This window comes from Zeus faber (genome assembly GCF_960531495.2).
Source record: "Zeus faber genome assembly, chromosome: 11".
Taxonomy (NCBI): Eukaryota; Metazoa; Chordata; class Actinopteri; order Zeiformes; family Zeidae; genus Zeus; species Zeus faber.
The window spans coordinates 26,319,185-26,340,874 of record NC_137205.1 but is presented as its reverse complement, the minus strand read 5'-3'; the positions used below and the strand labels follow the sequence as shown (position 1 = coordinate 26,340,874).

Genomic DNA, 21,690 nt, shown 5'->3' with positions numbered 1-21,690 from the left:
CGCCATCAAGGTAAATAAGAAGCGAAATGAATCAACAAGGCAGGCGGGGAGAGAGAGAGAGAGAGAGAGAGAGATACCATCCCTGGTTTATTGGTAAAACAATGTTACAATGACACCCACCCCCAAAATTCTCTCCCCCAGACCCCACCCCACTAAAAGGTTCCGTTGTGCTAGTCGCTGATTTCATTAAGGAGAATGACGACACTGGCCCAAGCAAAGCATCCTCCACGGGACGAAAAAAAGACAAGCTCCAGATAACGTCTGGGTGTGGATGAGATAAAGAGACAGAACCAGTGCATTTAATACCAAAGGACGTACAAAAAAACAAAAACAAAAAAAAAAAAAAGCCCAAAACAAATCGAGACGATAAAAGAAGAACATTTTCAATTACAAAATAACTGACAAAAGGAGGACAACAGATCGGAGAGTGGGAAGATATTGTCTTCGCGATAGCTATTGATCGATCGACTGATTATAAGCCTGCGGTTAGAGGACGAGACAAACACAGCAACATGTTTGCAATGCACAGTTGTGATTCTGTTCGTGAAAATAGATTTTGCCCGATGCATTCGTCTTTGTACACATGATTCAAACATATTACTATAATGCTAAAATGACTTATCGGTGAGAATGTTGTTAATAATAATAATAATAATAATAATAATAATAATAATGCTGTATTCATTGTATATGTTTGGACGTCATAAATTGATGATCATCAAAGCTTAAAATCAGTGTCATCTGTGTCACGAGAAGTCGATAAGAATAACTACAATAATAAACAGTGATATTGAAGACGTTTTAATTCAGTTAAATCTATAATGCTGTTATCCATCCGTTCAGTGAGTAACTTCCCGTTCCAAACTCGCACCTCATGAAGGAAGCAAGAAAGGAAGGGAGGAGACGGGAGGGGAGGGTGTCGTGCATGCGCCATCAGAGGATGAAAGTTCTATCGATGTGGGACGTGTTGGGTCACGGTGGGAACACTGTGGAGGTCGGTGGTGCGCGGTGAGGGGGGAAAATTAGGGAAGGGAGGAGGGAGGGAGGGGTGGGCGGGAGCGAGGGAGGGAGGGAGGGGGCGTTAACCATCCTTCCAGTCACACTTCCACCCTTCCCCATGAAATTAATTCTGAGAAGAAACCAAGTCGGGCAGACGTCTCTACGAAGTGCGATCCAGGACTGGTGTTCTGCTTCCTGCAGCGGGGTCGTTCCCCTCGTCAGCGGAGAGGCGTCCCAAAATCAATTCAGCTCATCTGCCGTTTTTGTTCCCGTCGTATTCTTTTTTATTTATTTTTTTTAATTTTCCTCCCCCCTTTCCTTTTGACTGGTGGTCGGTTTCGGTTCGTTCGCCGGGAACTGGAGTCTGAAGGGTCGGTGCTGAAGGTCTTGGTTCCGTTTCGGCGCGTTAGAGGTTAGTTCCCGCCGCCGCCCCCACAGCACTGGCCGCTGCGGCCCTGCGGCGCCGCCTCCTGCAGGTCCACGCCGCCCCGGGCCCGGCCGCCGGCGCCCGCTCCGCCCTGCGGCTCCGACTTGGGGAGCTTCTTGGCTGGTTTACCATTAACAGACCATTAACATTTTGACGCAAATCTACAGTGAAATGTTGCGGGCGTCAGCGGTGCCGGTCACCTACCGATGGCCATGAAGATCTCGTTGACGTTCATCGCCGTTTTGGCAGACGTCTCCATGAAGAGCAAGCTGTTGTCATCTGCATACGTTTGTGCTTCCTGGAACAGCAACAGGAACATTTACTTTGTACACAGCAATGGAGGGTATTTTTTGATAGATGGACAGACAGACAGACAGACAGATGGATAGATAGACACACACACAGATACTCCATTCATCCAGGGAGGGACACGCCAGTGTAACAGCACCTCACATCGAAGGGCAGGCAATAATAATAAGAATAATATTGTATATTCATGGACCTAATTATAAAATAAGTATTAAGAACAAAAATGGGGAAAAATGGTAATATTTAATAAACCAAAAACTGTACTAGAAAATAAAACAGAAAAATGTGGTAGTATACAATAAACCAAAAAAAAAGAAAAAAACAAAAAAATAAATAAACCCACCACTGTCAAAAATAGGGAAAACAAATTGGAAGTTTACACAGATTTATATAACAAAATCTGTTTGTACCAGGTGGAAAACTAAATTGTTCTAAGATCATTTATAAAATACGATAATACTTATTTAATCTCAATGGAGAAATTCATGGGTTGTGATTTAAAAAAAAACAAAAAAACAAAAAAACACATTTCAGTGTCGTTAAAATTATTGATACAATATACAGTATTAATGCGGACACATGGGCCGTACCTGGAAGTCGACGGCTCTTTTGTTGGACAGGTCGGCTTTGTTTCCCGACAAAGCAATGACGATATTGGGGCTGGCTTGTCGCTGGAGCTCCTTCACCCAGTTCTTTGCACGCGTGAATGTATCCTGAAGAAGAAGGAGAAGGGAACAAAAAAAAAAAAAAAAAAAAAAAAGCATGAACACAAACACTACGCTTCAAAATGCCCAAATCCTTCACGTTTTAACTCAATTAAATCTTAAAATGATCGTGTGCTTGGCGTTCCTCGGCTACGGTCTGATGTTGCAACGATCAAAGCCCCTGGGGTTCAGTCCGCTGCCCGCTTTTCGGGCTGGTTCAAACGTACTGTGTTGGTGATGTCGTAGACGACGATGGCCGCCTGTGCCCCCCTGTAGTACATGGGGGCCAGGCTGTGGTAGCGCTCCTGCCCCGCCGTGTCCCAGATCTCAAACTTCACCGTGGTGTCGTCCAGACAGACGGTCTGTGTGAGGAAGGCAGCTGGAACGAACGATAACACACACACACACACACACACACACACACACACACACACACACACACACACACACACACACACACACACACACACACACACACACACACACACACACACACACACACACACACACACACACACACACAATTTGTGGGGGTTCACAAATGTTGGTTGGCCAACGCCTGTCAATCCACTGTCACCTCGGCGGCTGCTGAGATTTCAAGCCCCCTAAACAGGCCAGTTCAGTCCAGACTCTCTGTTCAGGAGGAAACCCCCAAATCCGTCAATCCCCCGTAAGCAAGCCCCCGAACTACGCTGCTTATAGAGCCAAACTGGGTTCATTTCAGTTTGCGTAAGGAGGATGAACATTCAGCGACCAAATGACCTGTGACCCCCCCAGTCCCGTTTGCTGACGTGGTTGTAGTTCCCGTGGCTTCCTTTAGGTGTCGCTATTTGTTGCCAACTCTCCAAGGTTACTGGTTGGGTGTTGAAAGTTGAAAAAGATTTCTCCAGCTTCTCGAGCTATTCTCTTCATGAATTTTAAAGTCACAGAAGAAAACACGGGGTTTATATCAACACCAGTTATATCACCAAATGTTGACTCAGTTACTATTTCTTTTTTCCTATTTACAGCCCGATACGGGCTGACAAGTGAGAACTAACCACCAGTTAGCATGGTCAGTTGCACGAGATGAAATCAAAATTCACGTGACCAAAAGAGCAGCATAAACGAGCGTCTGCTCTGAGGTGGAAACGCACAGCGGCATCAGAGACTTCCTGCTTATTCAGCGCCGTGGTCACATGACGGAGGAGACCGATCGCTGCATTCTTTAGGGCTTTGGAACCTTTGACCGGCCAGGCAGCTGACTGCTGTTCCACCAGAAAACAAAACGCTGACTGGCCTCAGTCTTTGGTCAGTGCAGTGTCGAGCATCCTGCCTCCACATCCTTACTCCCCCATTACTCAGGGGTTTAGTTGCAACAGAATAATGAAATGTAATAAAGATACAGATACCGTGACAGCGCCAGTTCCCCCCCCCCCCCCCCCCCCAACACTAACATTGCTTATTATATTAGAAATACTGTGTAAATGCATGTTTTGTGCTGCTCCAACACCTGAATTTCTCTCAGAGGATAAATAAAGTGTTATCATAAATTAAAAAAAAGAAAAAAAAAGTTTGCCTTTACACTTTTATTTTTCCTTCTGTTTTACCAACACTGTAGGGATTACTCTAGTGCCGCCGTGGAGTAAAATATAAAATTAAAGTCTAACACTGAGCAGCACAACGTAAGCCATTAAAAGTTTCATATTTGCGATAAACTCATCACAAATGTTAAGATTATACAATCAAAGTTATGGAATTTTCTTTATAATTATCTACTTAGTCCACACAGCAGTTTAAGGAACCCCGCTGCCGGGCATTTATAAATTAGTTGGGAAAATAGAATAATAAGAAAGAAAAAATAAATGGCTGTAAAAAGAAATTAGTAATAAGTTATTATAAAAATCTTTAATAAATAGGAATAAAAATAATAAGTAATAATAACGATTATAATAAGGAAAACAAAATTATTGAAATGAATAATATAAAGGCAATACAAATAATGGAAGTCGTAATTATAATCTGATTAAATGACAAAGATTGCATTTATAATACAAAAGTAAGGAAAACAAAAAGTAAGAAATAGAGTAAGAAATAGAAAAATGGTAGTGAAAATAAAGAAAGCAGTAATGATAATGTTATTTACCGCCGATAGTGCTCTCCTGGTATTCATGGAACTGGCCTTTGACGAAGCGCAGCACCAGGCTGGATTTGCCTACGGCAGACTCTCCCAGCAGCACCAGTTTGAACTGGCAGATCTTGGTGCTGGCCGCCGTGCCGTTGGTGCGCGCCGGTCCTCCCCTCCCTGTCATGGTGCCGCGCCGAGGGGTTCGCTACGGAGAACGGGCTGGAGGCTGGGGTCCGAGGGGCGGAGGCTGGAGGTCCGCTGGGCCGGGGTTCGGTGCGAGGCCGGGAAGAGCTGGAGGAAGAGGGCGCCTCGCTGACGGTGGCTGTGAAAACACAAAATATAAAACACACGAAACGTCGGTGAGCAGTGGATCGGTGTTAGCGCTGCGGCATCATGGGGTCTGATGCTCGAACCTGCTCCTCCTACACCAAAAGACATAATGGAGAGTTGGCTCTCGTTGCGTGCACTTAAGTCATCTTCGAAGAGCGTCTGCATTTTAGAAACAATACCCGAGCACTGTTGGGACTTGAGACTTTTTTTAAAAGAGGCAGTAACTTCTTAATTACAAAAACATTTACAAGATTTAGATGAGCTTAGATTCAATTCAACTAATTGCCACTGCACAGAGTACAAGTACTGAGGCAACCGTGACGAGCCCTCCGCTTCACCAGGTGTCCCCTGTGTCCTTTGTTTTGTTTGCTTTTCTGTGTTTTTCGGGATCCAGCTCAGGGGCGGAGGGTTGTCATTAACTTCATAAGCCACACCAGGGTCCGGTGTGGTTTGTGATACAAAAGCTCACCACTGCCCCCCCCCCCCGGAAACCCCTTTCCCTCGTGGGTACGGCCGTTGTTCCCTTTTGTTTGCTGCAGACATTTTCACACACCCATACATGCTCATATAGCTGATTACTGACTTTCAGGTTTTTTGTTGTTCTTTGTGGAAAATAAATATGCTGAGGAGGTATCCATCACTTGTAAATCCATCTTGTCTACCATTTTTGTCGCAGTTTAGGAGCCGGCAGATGACACAACGACATGCGTTTCACCATCCTAGTAACTGACGTATCTATAGGAGCAGTGGGCTGCCATAAAGCGGCGCCAGGAGAGCAGTTAGTAGGTTGAGTGTCTTGCTCAAGGACACTTCAGCGTCGGCCAAAAGGAACCGGTAATCTTCTGATTACTAGACAACCAGCGCCACCTCTTGAGCCACTGCCAGCCCCTACAAAAATACAAAAAAAAGATAAATAAATAAAATACAAAAAGGCAATTTCTTCTTTAATGTTTTGTGATTGGCATAGAAAATCACAAAGCATCAACAAAGAAATTGCCTACTGCTATACATCAATTCCACTCTGTCAATACCATCAATTTTAGAAAGCTGATCTTAGCACCTAAAGCACCTCCTGCCTCTTTAGGACTAACATAAGTTGTCTTTTTTTAAATTTAATTTTCACTCTCCATTACTAACGCCAGCTAGAATTGTTGGTGAGAATCTGCTTCTTTTATCGCTGGTTGCCAAGGTGATGCTCATGCATGATGTAGAACTACTCACCACAAGCTAAGCTCTCTCTTTAAGGATACGCAGGGGGGTTGGTTTGCTGGGAATGTGCTGCCAGGGCTACAACCTTCAATCCATGATGCCAAATCTCAGTTTCCTTCAATGGTGTATTTTGTGCAATCGCCTTCTATTTTACAAAAGCATTCAAAAGGAAATTAAACTGATTAATCATCAAAAAAAATCTAGAAACGTCTTTACTTTACACACTGAAAGTCTGTCCCTGCCTGTGCTGAGTATGAGGTCAGCCATCTTCTGTTTGGAAAGTTCTCTAGGAAACCAGGTCTGAGTCAAAGCAGGAAGTGAAGACAGTTGTGGACAATGGGGGTATGGCCTCAACTTTGCCACGACTGGTGACACGAAGACGAGGCAAGCAGAAAGCAAGGTTAATAGATGAAGAATCAGACTTTTTTTTTTTTTTTTTTTTTTTAAATAGGTGGCAAAGAGTTTAACCGAGTCTCTCAGAGACCGCCCTGTCCTCAGATCTGTGTCTGGTTCAGGTCTAATCTGCAGCGCATGACAGGGGGAAAGAAACTACCCACCTTCTCAGTTAAACCTCACACCATTTGAGGAAAGAAAATAAAATTGTACTCCTTGCATTAAGTACACTGTACATGCAGACTTTGAAGAGCACCAGAACAAAAAACTAAATTTAAAGATGATCTATCATAATGGACAAATACTGACAAAGAAATACATTAAATACAATGACAAAAATGTTTGGATGGTGCTGAGTAACTCCGGCTGACTTTAGGTCCATGAATAAGAAACTTCTACAGTAGGGGAACTAGTGCTTTGACAAAATTAAATATTTTTATAAACTCATTAGATTCTAAAATCACATCACATCCAAATTTAAGGGGAGGGTTTAAACCAATGTTAGACATGTGGCAATAAAATAAAAAGTGAGTTAGGCATGTTTCCATCATTTGGGTTGAGGAAATCCACATTTGTATGTTCCGTTCTTCAATGCTTTGTTAAATTGCAATACATGTATTATTAGAAGTTGTATTTAATGCAACGATTACACATACACACGCACGCACATACGTATTTTCGTTATGGGAATAGGGTTCCATATAAACACCATTATTCCCATGGACCCAGAATCTGCAGACAAGTTCATACATGTAGACATTGCATTTCCAAACAAAAGCATGGTTCGAATTAAAATATTCTGATGCCCATCACTCAGGTCGACTCCCAATTGTCTAAAGATAAGACTTTGGTCAAAAGAGTTAAACCGATTCTCATTTTTAAATATATATTTCTCCCGAGCTAGATTTCATCTTTTGGGCAGTTCAGGCTCACTGAAGAAATGGTTCTCTTTATGTCCTGAGGAGGCTCAGTAAAAAAATGGTATTGAAACTTGATAATTCCATGAAAACCAAGAAGTGAGAAATGTTTGGTGATTCAAACACAAGGAGTTACAGAGTAAAACACAAGGGTCTGAGATATAGGACATGAAACGATTCACAGTCCAAACCAAACCCTCGACGATTTGAAATCCATCAAGTTTGCTAATGCTATTCAACTTTTGCACATTAAAAGATACTCTGTCCTTTAATAATAGAGTCATGGAGAACATGGTAAAACATAATGTCTCGACATTAAGCATTGCCTCACTAATGGGTTCTGGAGACCTCCAGGGGGAACTCAAGTCAGTGAGACATACTGAGGGACAGAGAGACAGACTGAGAGACAGACTGCAGGACGTGGGACAGAGGAGGCAAAATAAAGAGGCAGTGAGGGACTGAAATATTGATAAAAGCCTCCTGTGTGCACTATACGAAGGAGGAGGATTTCAGCAGATAATGGATTTCAATATTTGGCACTAATGGGCCCAATATACTTCCTTCCTCGGCGTTCCAGAGTTTTATTTCTTTCTTAAATGAAATTGGATTTTGGGTCTGACAGTAAACTGTGGAAGCACTATTATATGAAGACAAAATATAATTTAAATTCTAGCCAGGAGAGTGTGGAACCATGAACGGTTAACAGAAACCAAAGGGAAAAATAATGCTATTATATCAATTTTCTTATATATATATATATATATATATATATTTATTTATTTATTTCCTGAAACAAATAGTGGACAAAATGGAGCTATTTCCCAGCTGCTCAGTAAAGCCAAAGTATGGTTTGTGTTTTTATAGATGTTAATTCTTCTGACGTCTCTTTAAGAGATTTTAATCCTAATGAAACGACCTGATTAGATCAAGCTCAAATCAACACAATTCTTCACGCCATCTCTAAATACATTGAGCTATGTCACATCTGGCTCCACAAACCTAATACTTGCGACTGAAGTGGGAACGCCACTGAATGTGAGTTATTCTGCTGTACCCTTCCACAGTTTAATGACAATAAGCTAAACCCAGGTAGCTGAATATGAAGTTGAAAAACTTGAATGCTCTACACACAGAGATGAGATTCGTTTACACCGTGAATAACGTGGAAATGAAAGGAAAAGCTGGATGTGGTTTGACCAGAATTAAATGACGACTAATCAACCCAACCTCTCACTGCAGGAGTCCGTAAAAAAAGCATACTGGGACTTGAAATTTGAGGAGTGGAATCGTCAGTCAAAAAAAAACAGTCAATCAGTCGACTGAGATTCTTCTCCCACGGTCGGACGATATTGGATATAGTGGCAAATATCTCTATATTATTGAATATAGGCCCAATCCTAGCTGTGGCTCATCAGCAAAATAAAACACATAGATTGTACATCTGATGTTGTGGTTCTTTTTTACGTTTGCAGCAAACTGCCACGGTGTAGGTGTAAGGAAGACGCTTGTTTCCTGAACACCGTGTGGAATCACACTCAAGATAGAGGGAAGTTAGAGGGAAGCCTCTAAAGTCGTAAGTGAAAGAGAAAAGTGCCTTTTTTATAAACTATTATTACTTGAGTGGTGCTGGGATAATTTGAATACTGCAGCTTTAAGTTGTAAATGACTGTGTAAAAAAATCCCCATTATTAATAAAAATAATAATCATAATAATAATAATAAATCACACAATTGAAGGTCTAACCCACATACTAACGTGTAGTTAATGTGCGACAGCGCGCATTAGTCATTAATGCCATACAAGAAGTTGTGTAATCACCTTCAAGGGAATCCAGGCAGATCTCACTCTCCTGGTTATCAAGAGATGAGTTCTGGCAGGGTGGAGGGGTGGGGCGCAGAATCGGTTAACGGTCTGATTGACGTGCGGCTGTTGGGGACGAATGGGGTAAACTAGTTGACACTTCATAATACTGAGCTACAAGTGGAAGCTCTGGCATGAAGCCACCGCTGCTCTGCCTCAGTATCCAGCTGCTCTGTCTCAAGCCCCTTTACCACTGCACAAAAAACCCACGACACCCGCTATCATCTGGCTTTTGTCTTTAGTGCGAAAGGTTGCAATCGGCATTCATTTCCAGGACGAATGACTCTGCAAAACAGTAATCACGGGTATTTATCAGCTTCAGCTCCGATCGGTGGTATGGAAACATAACTACACCTGGGTAGATGGGCTCATTTTCGCCCATTTTCTGGCGCAATGCTGTGACACGTGTTGACATTGTGGACGTTGAAGAGTAAATAGACAGGAATATCCATGTATCATTCAATCACCCACTTCAGCCACTCCAGCATCGCCCCAAACCGGAGGAGCGTCTCTGTTCCTCGCCGGCGAAGGACCGGGCCCGATGCAGAGAGCCGGCCTGCTCAGCTGCCGCGCTGGCATGGATACTTCATGCTGCTTCCCCCAGTCACACTGGAAACATGACATGCCCCTTTTCCGGGACATTCGTGGCGTGGAACGTGACACACCCGGGAAAATAGGCATACTCATCCACTGGCAATGGGAACTGAGTCGCCTATTTTTAGTGTTTAAAAAAAAAACAAAAAAACTGCACATACTTTTATTTTGGTAAAAACGGCATCCATATCCAGCTGCTCTGCCTCAGTAACCAGCTACTCCTCACGTCAAATCTTAAACAAATAAACTCCTGCATCGAAGACCTGAGCTACATGCCTTTTATGGGTTTCTTTAGAAGGATAATTGCATCATATTACACCATTTAGCAAAGGTTTAATAAGTGCACTTCTGTTCAGAACTTGGATCGAAGGTACACAGTCACAGTCTGCAATATGAACAACTAACTTCAGTGAAGTCAAAATATTTTTTGCCGCTCAATATGGTTCAATTGCCAGAGGAAAAGTATAATTAGAAACTCTGAAAAGTTCGGAAGGGAAACTGGTGACAAAACCCAGGAACAGGAAACAGGGCAGATCATGGCCCATAGGAAATCACAGGAACTTCCTTTTCGCGCTGCCGTCGGCTGTAGAAAGCCAAAGAAATTGGATGACGAAGCAACAGTTCTAAACAGATTATCTCAAAGCAGGTCTGCAAAGAAAACTATGGTCCTCCATCTTTAATGCATGGCCTACGTTTCCTGTCTGAATGCTTTAATAAACGGCTACTGCACACCGAGCAAAATAAGAATTAACACCCTGGCGTTTAAACAACTGACTTATGTGTGGCTTTGATTTCTTCTTCACGTTGCTCTGGGAGTTTTGTGTAAAGCTACAAATCTGCCAGTTTCTCCTTTGCCAGCGAATTTCTGCACCAAGAAATCCAAACTAGATGCAGTAGGAAAATGAGACCTGTAATAATATGTTGATCATCAGGCGTGTGACTTATAATTCACAAATGATAAAAGTCCTGTGACTGATTTTTTATTGACTTACTGGGTAATACCAACTCTTAGCATCTCAAATTGTGCTTTTTTGCATGGATAAAGAAACAGGCTGCTTGGGATCAGAAAGTACTTAAGTACCGTTTCAAATGCAGTTTGAAAACCCCGGTATCAGTAACATTCCTATTTTAATTTCCGATTTGAAATCAACCTTCTGGTGAACAAGGTCCACGCGCCATAAACATTACAGCTTGTCAACAAGTGATTCTGTCTCAAAGTCTAAGATGTCACACAGCCGTAAACACTCGGGACATTGCGGCCGAAAGGCAAAAGCAGAAGAGTAGGCGCATGGAAATCTTGTACAACATAATAGACTTGTGAAACAGAGTACAGTGCACGTTTACGTAACTATGCCAGTTTGTGGAGGAATTTGACGTTATTCATTTAACAGGTAGAGCATGTGTAGCACATGTCACAGAGAAGGCAGGGAAGAAAAAAAACCAAAAGCATAATTAAAAAACGACTTCTGCATGCCTGCCTGCCAAGTTCCAACCCATAATCAGTGATGTGGACTAAACTGTGGCCACCTGAGCCATTACATTGGAACACGCAATTTCACAGTCACAGAGTCAAAACTCTCATTTAAAAAAGGTGCTAAGCTTGCAGTGCACTGATGTTAAAATCTAGATGCATTTGGGAAAATGTATTTCATGCACAGTAGATAGATAGAATCAAGGAAAATATACAATTTACCTAAAATGATCAAGGAACAATATACCTCTGACAATTCAAACTGCCAAAAATAGGAACGACTGTGAAAGTTTGCATACACACACATAAAATAACAGCCGCACACACTCTACTCCAAGAAATATGCATTTTAAACTAGCTAGTACAAGGCCCATATAAAGGCAAAACAACGTTACCTTTAGAATGTAGACGTTATTCTGGGGGCTATTTAGGCAGGTAAGGTTTGCTGAGCACACACTGTGGCGATAGAAGTGTCCACATAACACAGGCTAACTGGGCTAGCTCCAGTTAGCTAACTAGCCTAGCTGCTTGGCTAACACCACTGACTCACACAGACTTCCATGCTGATTTGAGCAACATTTCGGGACGGGGGGGAGGAACGTGACCCCCGCGGCGCTGCCGGGACACTGTTGAAGCGGCTCAAACCGCCTTTGCTGCGCTTACTTACAGTCAATGCAAAGTCAAGATAAACAACACCACCATCTTTTTTTTTTTTAACTACTTTGACTTACAACAATGATTCTTCCTTCTCGTTGCGGAGATCCCCCTCGGCAGCTCCCGTCTCCCCTTCTTCTCCCTCTCCTCCTCCTCTTTTCTCCGTCTTCTTCCTCCTCTTTCTCCTCTCTTCACCTTCTCCCTTTTCTTCTTTTTTTTTTTAGGGGGGTCTTTCTCTCTCTCTCCTTTTCTCGGGCCCTGGCCTGGCTTTCCGGTTAGTTAGACACTTCCGGGTTCCGCCCACTCTACGTCACAGGGTTTCTGACCAATCAGGACGGACTCTCTCTCGGTCTCTCTCTGTCTCTCCCTCTCTGTCTCTCTCTCTCTCTCTCTCTCCGTCTCTCTCTCTGTCTCTCTCTCTGTCTCTCTCTCTGTCTCTCTCTCTCTTCAAGGAGGAGTGGTCCAGAAACTGTTTTATTTTTGGGGCTAGATACTACAGGGCCAACGCAGAGAAATGGCGACTGCTTAATTTTCTAGTAGGGGAAGCGAAGATGGCCATCTACCTCACGAGGAGGAACAAACTGAGGGGAAAGGAGAGTGTTTTAGGAAGAGTGTTTGTAGCGTTGGTCAGGGCCAGAGTCTTGATTGATTTTAACTTTCACAGACTGATGAAGAGTCTGGACGTTTTCATCAAGCTGTGGTGTTTTAACGACGCCATCTGCTCCCTGGTGGAGGACGACCTGTGCTTCCAGTCTGTTTTTAACGTGTAGGACTCTGTTAGTGAACCAAGTGTGTTTGTTGTATTGTCTGTAACTGTGAACTAGAGAAAATGTTAAAATAAAGATGCTTTAAAATCTCTCTCTCTGTCTCTCTCTCTCTGTCTCTCTCTCTGTTTCTCTCTCTGTCTCTTTCTCTGTCTCTCTCTGTGTTTCTCTCTCTGTCTCTGTCTCTGTCTCTCTCTCTGTCTCTCTCTGTTTCTCTCTCTGTCTCTCTCTCTGTCTCTCTCTGTTTCTCTCTCTCTCTTTCTGTCAATTCATTCCACCTATCAAACGGATTTATTAACATTGGAAACGCACGTTCACAAGGGGAAAACAAAAAGTGAAAGATATATTCTGTGAAGGATTACGGATTAAAATGCAGACAGGAAAGTGTAAATACTCAACTTAGAAATAAAACTAAAAATAAGCCTAATATATATAAGGATACATACATCTCTCCATCACATAAACCAATACCTACATTGACTGTACAGTGTGTGTCTGTGTGTCTATATGTTTGCATAGAAATATGTTGCTAAGCCATAAATGCAAACACAAAAATAATAACACATTCAGAATCTCTCTCGTCATAGCTGGGGTTAAAGCTGGCTTGTTTATTTGGGATCATGATATTAAATATAATATTCCCAATAATTACATCTGTTCATCAGTTCTACTTATTACCACCAAGTGGCGCTATGGGTTGCGCTGCAGTCCCGACAGCCTTCACCCAGAAACGGAGCAGTTTATTAGGAGCGCTATACGGATGCTGCAATTCTCCTTGGCAAGGAGCCCACAAGAGGTTGGAACCGTCCCTTTGAGATTCTGCTGCATGTTGCATCACGATTCGCCACTCCTGCCGATTTGTCCACACACCGTGGACTGCACAGTGATGCAGCGAACCTCCCGCTCCACTGAACGACGCCGAACTCATCGCCATGTTCATGAAACCAGTTGGCGACGACTTTTGCGCTGTGAGACGGTGCGTTATCATGCTGCAAGTGGCCGCGAGCAGATGGGAAATTGTGGTCATGAGGGGATGCACACGGCCAGCGGCAATGCTCAAATAGGCTGCGGCATTCAAGCGATGACTGATGATTGGTATTAACGGGCCAAAAATGTGTCAAGGAAAAAATTCCCCGCACCATCACACCACCACCACCAGCCTGGACTGTTGGCACAAGGCAGGTTGGGTCCATGGTTGGATCCATGCTGTTGGCGCTAAATTCTGGCCCTGCCGTACCATCTGTGTGCCTCAGCAGAAGTGGAGATTCATCAGACCAGGCTGCGTTTTTCCAATCTCAACCGTCCGGTTTTGGTGAGCCTGTGCCCACTGCAGGCCTCGGCTTTCTGTTCTGGTCTCCTGCTATTGTAGCCCATCCGCCTCAAGGTTCCGCGTGTTGTGCATTCTGGGATGTTTTTCTGCTCACCAACATTAGCGTGGTTATCTGAGTTATCTGAGTCAACAAGGTGTTTCCGTCCGCAGAACTGCCGCTCACTGGATGGTTTTTTTTTTGTTTTGTTTTCTGTTGTTTTTTTTTGTTCTTTTTGCACAATTCTGAGTAAACTCTAGAGACTGCTGTGCGTGAAAACCCAGGAGATCTGCAGTTTCAGAAATACTCAAACCAGCCCGTCTGGCGCCAACAATCATGCCGCGGTCAAAAACACCAAGATCACATTTTACCCCGATTCTGATGGTTGATGTGAACATTAACTGAAGCTGCTGACCTCTTATCTGCATGATTTCATGCATTGCATTGCTGCCACACAAAAGGCTGATGAGATAATTGAATGAATAAGTAAGTGTACAGGTGTTCCTAATAAAGTGCTCAGTGAGTGTAAAATGCTATAACTATAAAGGAGGGAATCGCTGTCTGTATGTCCTTCAATTGTCTGGACAATGATTCATCCGATCGACTTCACCCTTGGCGGCTGTATTGCTGGGGACCCAAGGATGTGCAGTGTCAAGTTTGGTGCAATTTGGACACATGACACGTGTCCAATTAAAGCAGAGCTGTCATGCTCTTTTTTAAACAAATGCTTTGTTTAATTATTTATCAAATTAAAACTGTAGGAAATTGATGAGGGAATTGTGCATAACAAATGAGCTTGTCCGTCTTATCAATAAGATATTTCGCCAATCCTATCAAAGAATGCCATTCAATCATAATCATTTTCAAAAAAGGACAGAAATACAGTCACTGAGGAAAATTTCAGGAGGCTGTTTGAGCTTTAATCCACTGGTCAATGAAAACATTACATTGAAGATATTTTATAATCAAAACAATCATTATTATCATGCAGGGAGGCGGAGACGAGCTGCTGATTGGATTAGCGGAGTGCTTTGGCCACCTCCAGGCCCCACAGCGGCTCAAGCTCTGAGGAGGGAGTATCGCTTCTGGGACTCAGACAATCCACAATGTCCTTCTCTGCCCTCTCCCTTTTGGACTTTTCTTCTGATAACTCCAAATCTCTGGAGTCCACGCCTGGGCCTGACTGGCCCAGAGCTGGAGGGCCGAGGTTTTGGTGAGTCTGGTGAGCCGGGCTGGTTCCCACCAGGTCGTTCTGTCTGGTGCAAGGGAAAGGACCCGGGTGGGCCGGTGGGCCGTGGGCGGTGCCCACAGGGGTGTAGGTCCTGGCGGGTGCCAGGGTGCTGAAGGCAGTGTGGAGCTGTGGTTGGCCGGTGAGGGTGAGGGAGGAGTGGATTGGCAGAGGGAGCTGGCTGGGGTCAGAGTTCATCTGGAAACTCAGGGTGGGGTGGGACTTACTGAGGCTCCCTGGGGAGCACAATGGGTTAGAGCCGCTCATGGTGGGAATGGAGACGTTGCACCCCACCCGAGGGCCCGGGTAGGACACAGGGAAGCCCTGAAAGGCTGAACCGGGGCCAAGGTGGGAATGTCCTCCCTGGTTGTGCGTTTGGGCCATGTAGGGTGAATTGGGTGTTGTTCTGGAAGCCTGGAAGGGGCCACACTGACTCTGCAGGTGATGGTCGGTGGCTCCGTCCCTGTCAGAGCAGCAGGGGTGTACCCATGATGACATGGGACTGGAAGGCTGGTGGAAGTGCTCCGCCTCCACCTTTTGTCTGAGGCCGGGACTCCTGCCCTGTGTGGTGTAGCCCCACACGCCCCTCACAGGGTGGCCCACTGGCTCCTGGTGGAGGTAAGGCCGGGGGGCCACGCTATAAGGGCCCTGCGTCTGCCAGACACTGGGGGAGGCTGCGTTAGGAACCATTGGGACACCGTAGGAATAGGTGGAGGCCGAATTTGGGTGGTGCATCATGGTTATGTGAGTCTGGAGGAAATGCATCATTTCGTGAAGCTCCTTGGACAAGTTGGATACCTCTTGGTTGAGGCTGGTCATCTGTTCAGGTGAAGATTTTATCATTTGTGACATTTTGTGATACAAATTATTGATGATTCCCTTAATAAACATGTTACATTTTGTTGAATAATCTTTTCATCAGATGTAATGTAATGCAGTTTATACCTCTTGATTTAATTTGCTGATATTCTGCTTCACTTCCTCTGTCTCGAGCAGCAGGTTGGCACTGATCTGGTAGGGGTCTTAAAAAAAATGGTCGAGAAACATCAGTAAAAAATATACTTACAACGAAGAGAAAATTTATACTTTTGGATCGACTGAAGAAATATGAAAATATATTTAATCACATATATTAAGGAGGCTACATTTATGCGACATTATTCATTTGGGGATGGAGAAATATATACATTTTTCTGGGTTTTTTATATGAAAAGCATTTTAAAACAGATTTGTGTAGTATTTAATTGTAGTATTTATTCATAATTTTCCTTTTGATTTTTACATTTTAAATTGTACAACAGTTTATTAATCAAACAATTTTCTCTCCTCAAAGTCACGAGGCTGGAACATTTGCATAGCAAATGGTGCTATAATTGTGTTATGGTGTTAATGGTGTTATTCAATAAATAAATTGAAATTATCGCTCTATGGTTGCTTTAAAATGTTTGAAATTGAGGGCAGATTGTTTTTTTTCCTCTCCTAGGAGTGGAACGAGAATAGTATTCTATAAATCTCCAGAATTGTGTCGTTTCCAGGGTTGTCTCGACCCTTCATGAATAATTCACGGTGAAGACCTTACCCCCGTCCAGCAGGGTCACTGAATGTGAATCGTGCAGTTTGGGGACATTACCTTTTCCTCCAGCCTTCCATTCATTCTGCTCCACATTGAAGTGAAACGTTCGACCGTTGTCCTCGATTCCATCTACGACCCTGGGAGAGACACAGGGCAGAGTAACCCAATTCATTCTCAGCTATACTAGAATAATGTGGAGTAGAATGATTAGTAAAAAGAAACGCAAAGACTATGCTCGAAAAATATACAGAATTCAATATATATTTATACAATGTGCCGTGTAGAAGAAATAGATATAAAAGCATCTTTGAAAATATAGATATGTATTTATATTCAGTATACAGGTACATGTACCTGTACAGTTGTACAGGATCTATATCTAATAAAGGCAGATATATATATATATATATATACACAGTATATTTTCTGTACATAAAATGTTCAGTGTCATTTGTTGTATTTATTTATTTTCTCTTGTGTCTTAACGCTAAAATGCTAAAAACGTGTTGTCATAATTTTTTGTATTAGAATATCTCGCTTACATAATAAAACCATCTTTAAAGAAAGGGAGAGGAAATAAATAAAGAGAACATAAACATGTAATAGGTGCACCTATGAATGCATGTGTACATTTGTTTTTATACACGACAGAAGGTGCAGTGCAGAGGAAATAAATATGTGATGAATGTATCTCCACCTGGGGCTCAGGTCCAGCGGGCTGACACAGTGCAGTGAAGGGATGAGCAGCTTGGCCGGCCGGTAGCAGGAGCCCGGGTCCTGAGGGAGAGTGTGGAGCGGCGAGGAAGGGGCATCCTCGTGGCTCGGCGGCTGCGGGGACGGACTCTTGCCGCCTCTGCAGCCCTGAGCCGGCGAGCGGCAGAGGCGGAGGGCGGTGAAGTGGCGGAGCTCCTCGCCCAGCATGCTGCTGAGACACGGCTGGCGGGCGGGGCTACTGCCCACGCCGTGGAGCAAGGACCTTTTCCTGGGGTGCGAGAGGTCCGAGTCCTCCTCCCCCAAGTCCACCCTGTCCGCTCCCACGATGAAGGGCACTTTGTGACCCACGCTGGCTACGTCCTGGGAAAGGGGTGGGGGAGATTGTTGAAAGACTTTTGGACCGATTGTGGGTATTTAAGGGATGGGATGGTGGCAGTAAACACAGGTGGTATTCTACTGATGAAAGAATGAGTCCCAAGATGGAGCTTTGTCTCTATGGCACTCCCTGCTGCCATATAATGATTCCATGGTCACCCCAATACATTTTTTTCATCAACATTTCAAAATTTTTAGGCTCTCTTTAAGATGTAAAGGTAACATAGGATTATTTAGCTGCCACGCCCACCCCACGCCAACTCACCGTGAAATAAACCATTTCTGACTAACTAACTGTTACATTTCATTTAAAGTGATCTCTGTTTATTTAGCATCATTTCAGTTTGGCGTCTGGGCTCGACTGCTCATCACTCCAGGCGAGGTGTACAGAAAACAGTCAATGAGCAAGAAATATTGGAGCGATGGGCTCGAATCCCCCCGTTGGATAGAAGAGTAGAGCCCAACAGGTGAATGCGGGGGAGGTGGAGGGAGCGCAGCAGCGCAGCAAGCAATGCAGGTGGGGCAGGAGGGACTGGCCGCTTAAATAGGGCGGCCCATAAAGGGCATGGAAGCGTGTGGCGCCGCCGAGTTGCCTGACCGAACGAGCTCCGCAAGCTACGACATATTTCTTCGCACTCGTTCTGCCTCTTCGTGACAGAGTGACCGGAGCCTTTTGACAACAGGTCTGCTGAGAGAGAGATTGTGATAAAAAAAATATCACAATACTGTTCACAATACTGATCGTTTAGGCAGGAATCTGTTGTGTTATTACTGTTTACCAAGATGCTGCAAATACGTGACATACAATGACTAGAAAAATTGAGGGAAGCAGAATGAGAAATTGGTTGGAAGCCGCCTTGAACATAAATTCTGTCTGTTAAATAAATATCGGCTCAGCAAGGAAGAATGTTAAGTGTTTTGTGTTTTTTATCTTTTCTCGACATCCATAAAGGTTAACTATCAAAAATATGAAGAACACGGTCCACAAATCACTTTGTAGCCGACCGCTGTCGGGAAACCTTGAAAACTTTTCCTGAACAATGTCACAGAGAATTATTCCTCTCTCTCAGACACAAGAGAAGCTCAAAACCGTGGGCTGACATCACATGAGAGCGTTCTTATTTGCACGGCGATGGCGTTCTGAGACACTGGGAGCCCTCCGCCCGCGCGAGGTCACGCAAACGCACCCACAGGCCCTGTGGCCACGTGGCCGTCAGCTCTGATAATAACAGCGCTGGGAGGTAACTCCCCTTTATTTTACTGAAGAAAAAAAAAACTTTTCCAAACGATTCGGGGGAAGATGTTTAGTGTCTCGTCTTGATCTCTGTCACCGCTGTGGACGACGCTCCGTTTACATAGCAATGTGACACTTTTAATCTGCATTTACCTAAACGTCCTGGTTTGTTATTACTGGAAGTGACTGGTTTTTAATGTTTCCAGTCCCGTTTTTTTTTTTCAGGTTCACCTGTGCAGGTATACCAAAACCCCTCAATGGCCACCTCTAGAAATGTTTATTTTTTGATCTTTGCCTTCTTTAAGGCGTGAGGGTGGGACTTCCTGTTGCAACACCTAAATTCCACAATCCAGTCCAGTTCACCATCGTATTTTTATTGACGACTAACTACGTTTCGAACCTCAAAAATCCCACATTTCCCGCTGTCACTTGGTAAAAAGAGATATGATTCTCCAACATGCCCTCTCCATCCACCTGCACGAGCGTGTAGCGTTGGTGGAAATCTGCTTTCTTTATCACGGTGCGGTGTGGGGAGGGTGGGGTTTGAGCAGCCACACCTTTCCTGGGTCTGGGTAATTCGGGCCCAGGATCAGTGTGGCTGTACACCCGCTGCGCGATGATTGGTCTGGCGAGCAACAGGTAAAACCCCCATCCCCACACACACAAGAGAGGAGCCCTTGTCATGACACATGTCCGTCTGCTCCGGGCTTGTTCTGTCTAGCCCACCCTCTACAATATACTTGTGTTTTCTACCCTTTCGTCTGTGTCTCTCTGCCGGAGCTCCCTGAAAACGCCATGCGGGTGGCGTATGGCAGGTGAAACTGCACACACACTGGTCGCCATGGTGATTCTAATACAGGACGTTTAGTTACTAAGTGCACCCCAATTTGTGTGTGTGGGGGGGGGGGGGGGGGTTGTGCACCAGGGGATATTCCCTGGACGTGGCCTTTAAAGGCTTTGTTCTCCCGCTGCCTCTCCAGATGTTTTAGTCCAGACACCCCCAGCCCAGAAAGAAAAGACTTTCTGGACGCTCGAACACGGAGGTGGCCTTTCAAAAAGGTCAGTCCGACTCGGCAGGAACATTTTCCCTACTCTGACATGATCAAATAATCCCTGCTCCTGATGTTTAGTCCCCGCGTATTTTTTTAAGGTACAGTACGCGCTGTCCTCTTCCTTGTTGCCGGATTGTGATGAAAGGTTGGGCTCTTTTTCCAGATTTCGGTTCTTGACGCTCGTTAGAAAGGTTAGTTCAATTTTTCCACTCTTTATTCATTTGACTCGGTTGGCGTAACGCACGGTGGGCAAGGGAGGACTTCGGGTTGAACGATAGACCAGAGTCAGAAGGGTGGGTTCGGCCCTGAGCTGCGAAATGGAATAAATTCTGCGTAATGCATCAGTCTCATTCAATATGAATTATGTTTTTTATTATTATTATTATTATTATTATTATTATTATTATTATTATTATTAAGCCCTGACCTTTTTTCAACATGAATATATTCCTCAGTAATTGTTTTCACTTTGCGAGTTGAAGGCGCATCCACTTTCTCTCTCACTCTCTCACTCGCCCATTCACTGAATCGAAACTCAGGGAGCTTTGCTGGACTCGTTCCAGGGCTTAAGGTGCACGCGTGACTCGCAGCGACGCCAACACCCGCGTTCCCTGGCTCAGGTCGCGGAGTGGCGAACACAACGAACGGCTCTTTTGCCGCAGTGACGCCCAGCTCACGAGTCATCTGAAAGGGTTGCCCGCCACGGACGGAGCGTTTGTGAGTCGTGCATCGCGGGAACCCGAGAGGCTGCTTTGGCCTTTGCTGTGTGTCACGGGGAGCGCAGGTGGCTGAGTGGCGGCCGTGATTGGTGGTGATTCAAGGCAGCCCAGCTGTTCCATTTCAACGCGTTCATTCTGTGATGGTTTCTCGTCACCGCGCTCCCGCGGGACCAGCGGGCGGAGGGGGGCGGCGGCGGCGGCAGTATTAATAACTTAAAGAACTGGGACGCTGCCACGCGGTGTTTTGCCGCTCATGGAAAGCTGCAAAAACCTCTGCCAGCACGTCCGCGCGCTGTAGTTTCGCAGTTTGCGTTAGAGTCGAGCTTAGAACATCTGGACCACGGAACAGGAGGTTTATAACAATTGAGTGAATGTGTCTGTGCCTTTGGATAAATAATTCAGAACATTCGGGGATGTGTGTAAATACCTCATGATGTCATCACAGACTCAAAGATGTGGTTGTTATATACCGTGTGTTAGTTAGTTAAGAGTTAGTATAGTTAATATGCCACATGCTGATGAAAGCGGAGCTCACCTGAGACCTCCTGTGGGACTGTGGGAGTCGAGTGAATCCCTAAAGAAACAGGAAGAAGATAAGCTGAGATGAGATGAGATGAAATGATAACAGCTGTGAGGGACTCACCCACTAAATGATGCATGAAGGTAATAAAACATGGCAGAGGATTTCTCCCTGCACTGAGAGCTGTGTGTGCGAGTGTATGTGTTTGTGTCTCTGAGTGTCTCTGAGT

General features: G+C 44.5%; 2 protein-coding genes across 2 annotated transcripts in view; both read right to left on the bottom strand.

Moving 5' to 3' along the window:
- Positions 1 to 788: 788 nt before the first annotated feature.
- Positions 789 to 12,238, bottom strand: rab5c (RAB5C, member RAS oncogene family). Its single transcript, XM_080009847.1, has 6 exons — positions 12,053 to 12,238; positions 4,565 to 4,868; positions 2,667 to 2,818; positions 2,326 to 2,448; positions 1,631 to 1,724; positions 789 to 1,546 (listed from the first exon to the last, which is right to left on the bottom strand). The coding sequence occupies exons 2-6, from the start codon at positions 4,728 to 4,730 to the stop codon at positions 1,413 to 1,415; spliced, it is 669 nt and encodes a 222-aa protein (XP_079865973.1). The 5' UTR covers positions 4,731 to 4,868; positions 12,053 to 12,238; the 3' UTR covers positions 789 to 1,412.
- A 2,826-nt stretch (positions 12,239 to 15,064) lies between these two features.
- The window catches only part of kcnh4a (potassium voltage-gated channel, subfamily H (eag-related), member 4a), a gene marked incomplete at both ends in the record, with an annotated part of 25,695 nt that continues 19,069 nt past the window's right edge, over positions 15,065 to 21,690 (bottom strand). The window contains 4 exons of the mRNA XM_080010087.1: positions 15,065 to 16,093; positions 16,220 to 16,296; positions 16,905 to 16,984; positions 17,545 to 17,921. Of these exons, the coding sequence (XP_079866213.1) occupies positions 15,065 to 16,093; positions 16,220 to 16,296; positions 16,905 to 16,984; positions 17,545 to 17,921 (1,563 nt within the window). The remainder of the gene's footprint in view (positions 16,094 to 16,219; positions 16,297 to 16,904; positions 16,985 to 17,544; positions 17,922 to 21,690) is intronic.

Excerpts from the sequence above, each read along its gene's own strand:
- rab5c (XM_080009847.1), bottom strand. The coding sequence starts at position 4,730 with ATGACAGGGAGGGGAGGACCGGCGCGCACCAACGGCACGGCGGCCAGC. Across the intron at positions 2,449-2,666 it reads TCTACGACATCACCAACACA|GATACATTCACGCGTGCAAA; the intron begins GTACGTTTGAAC and ends CTTCTTCTTCAG. Across the intron at positions 1,725-2,325 it reads AAAGAGCCGTCGACTTCCAG|GAAGCACAAACGTATGCAGA; the intron begins GTACGGCCCATG and ends TTGCTGTTCCAG.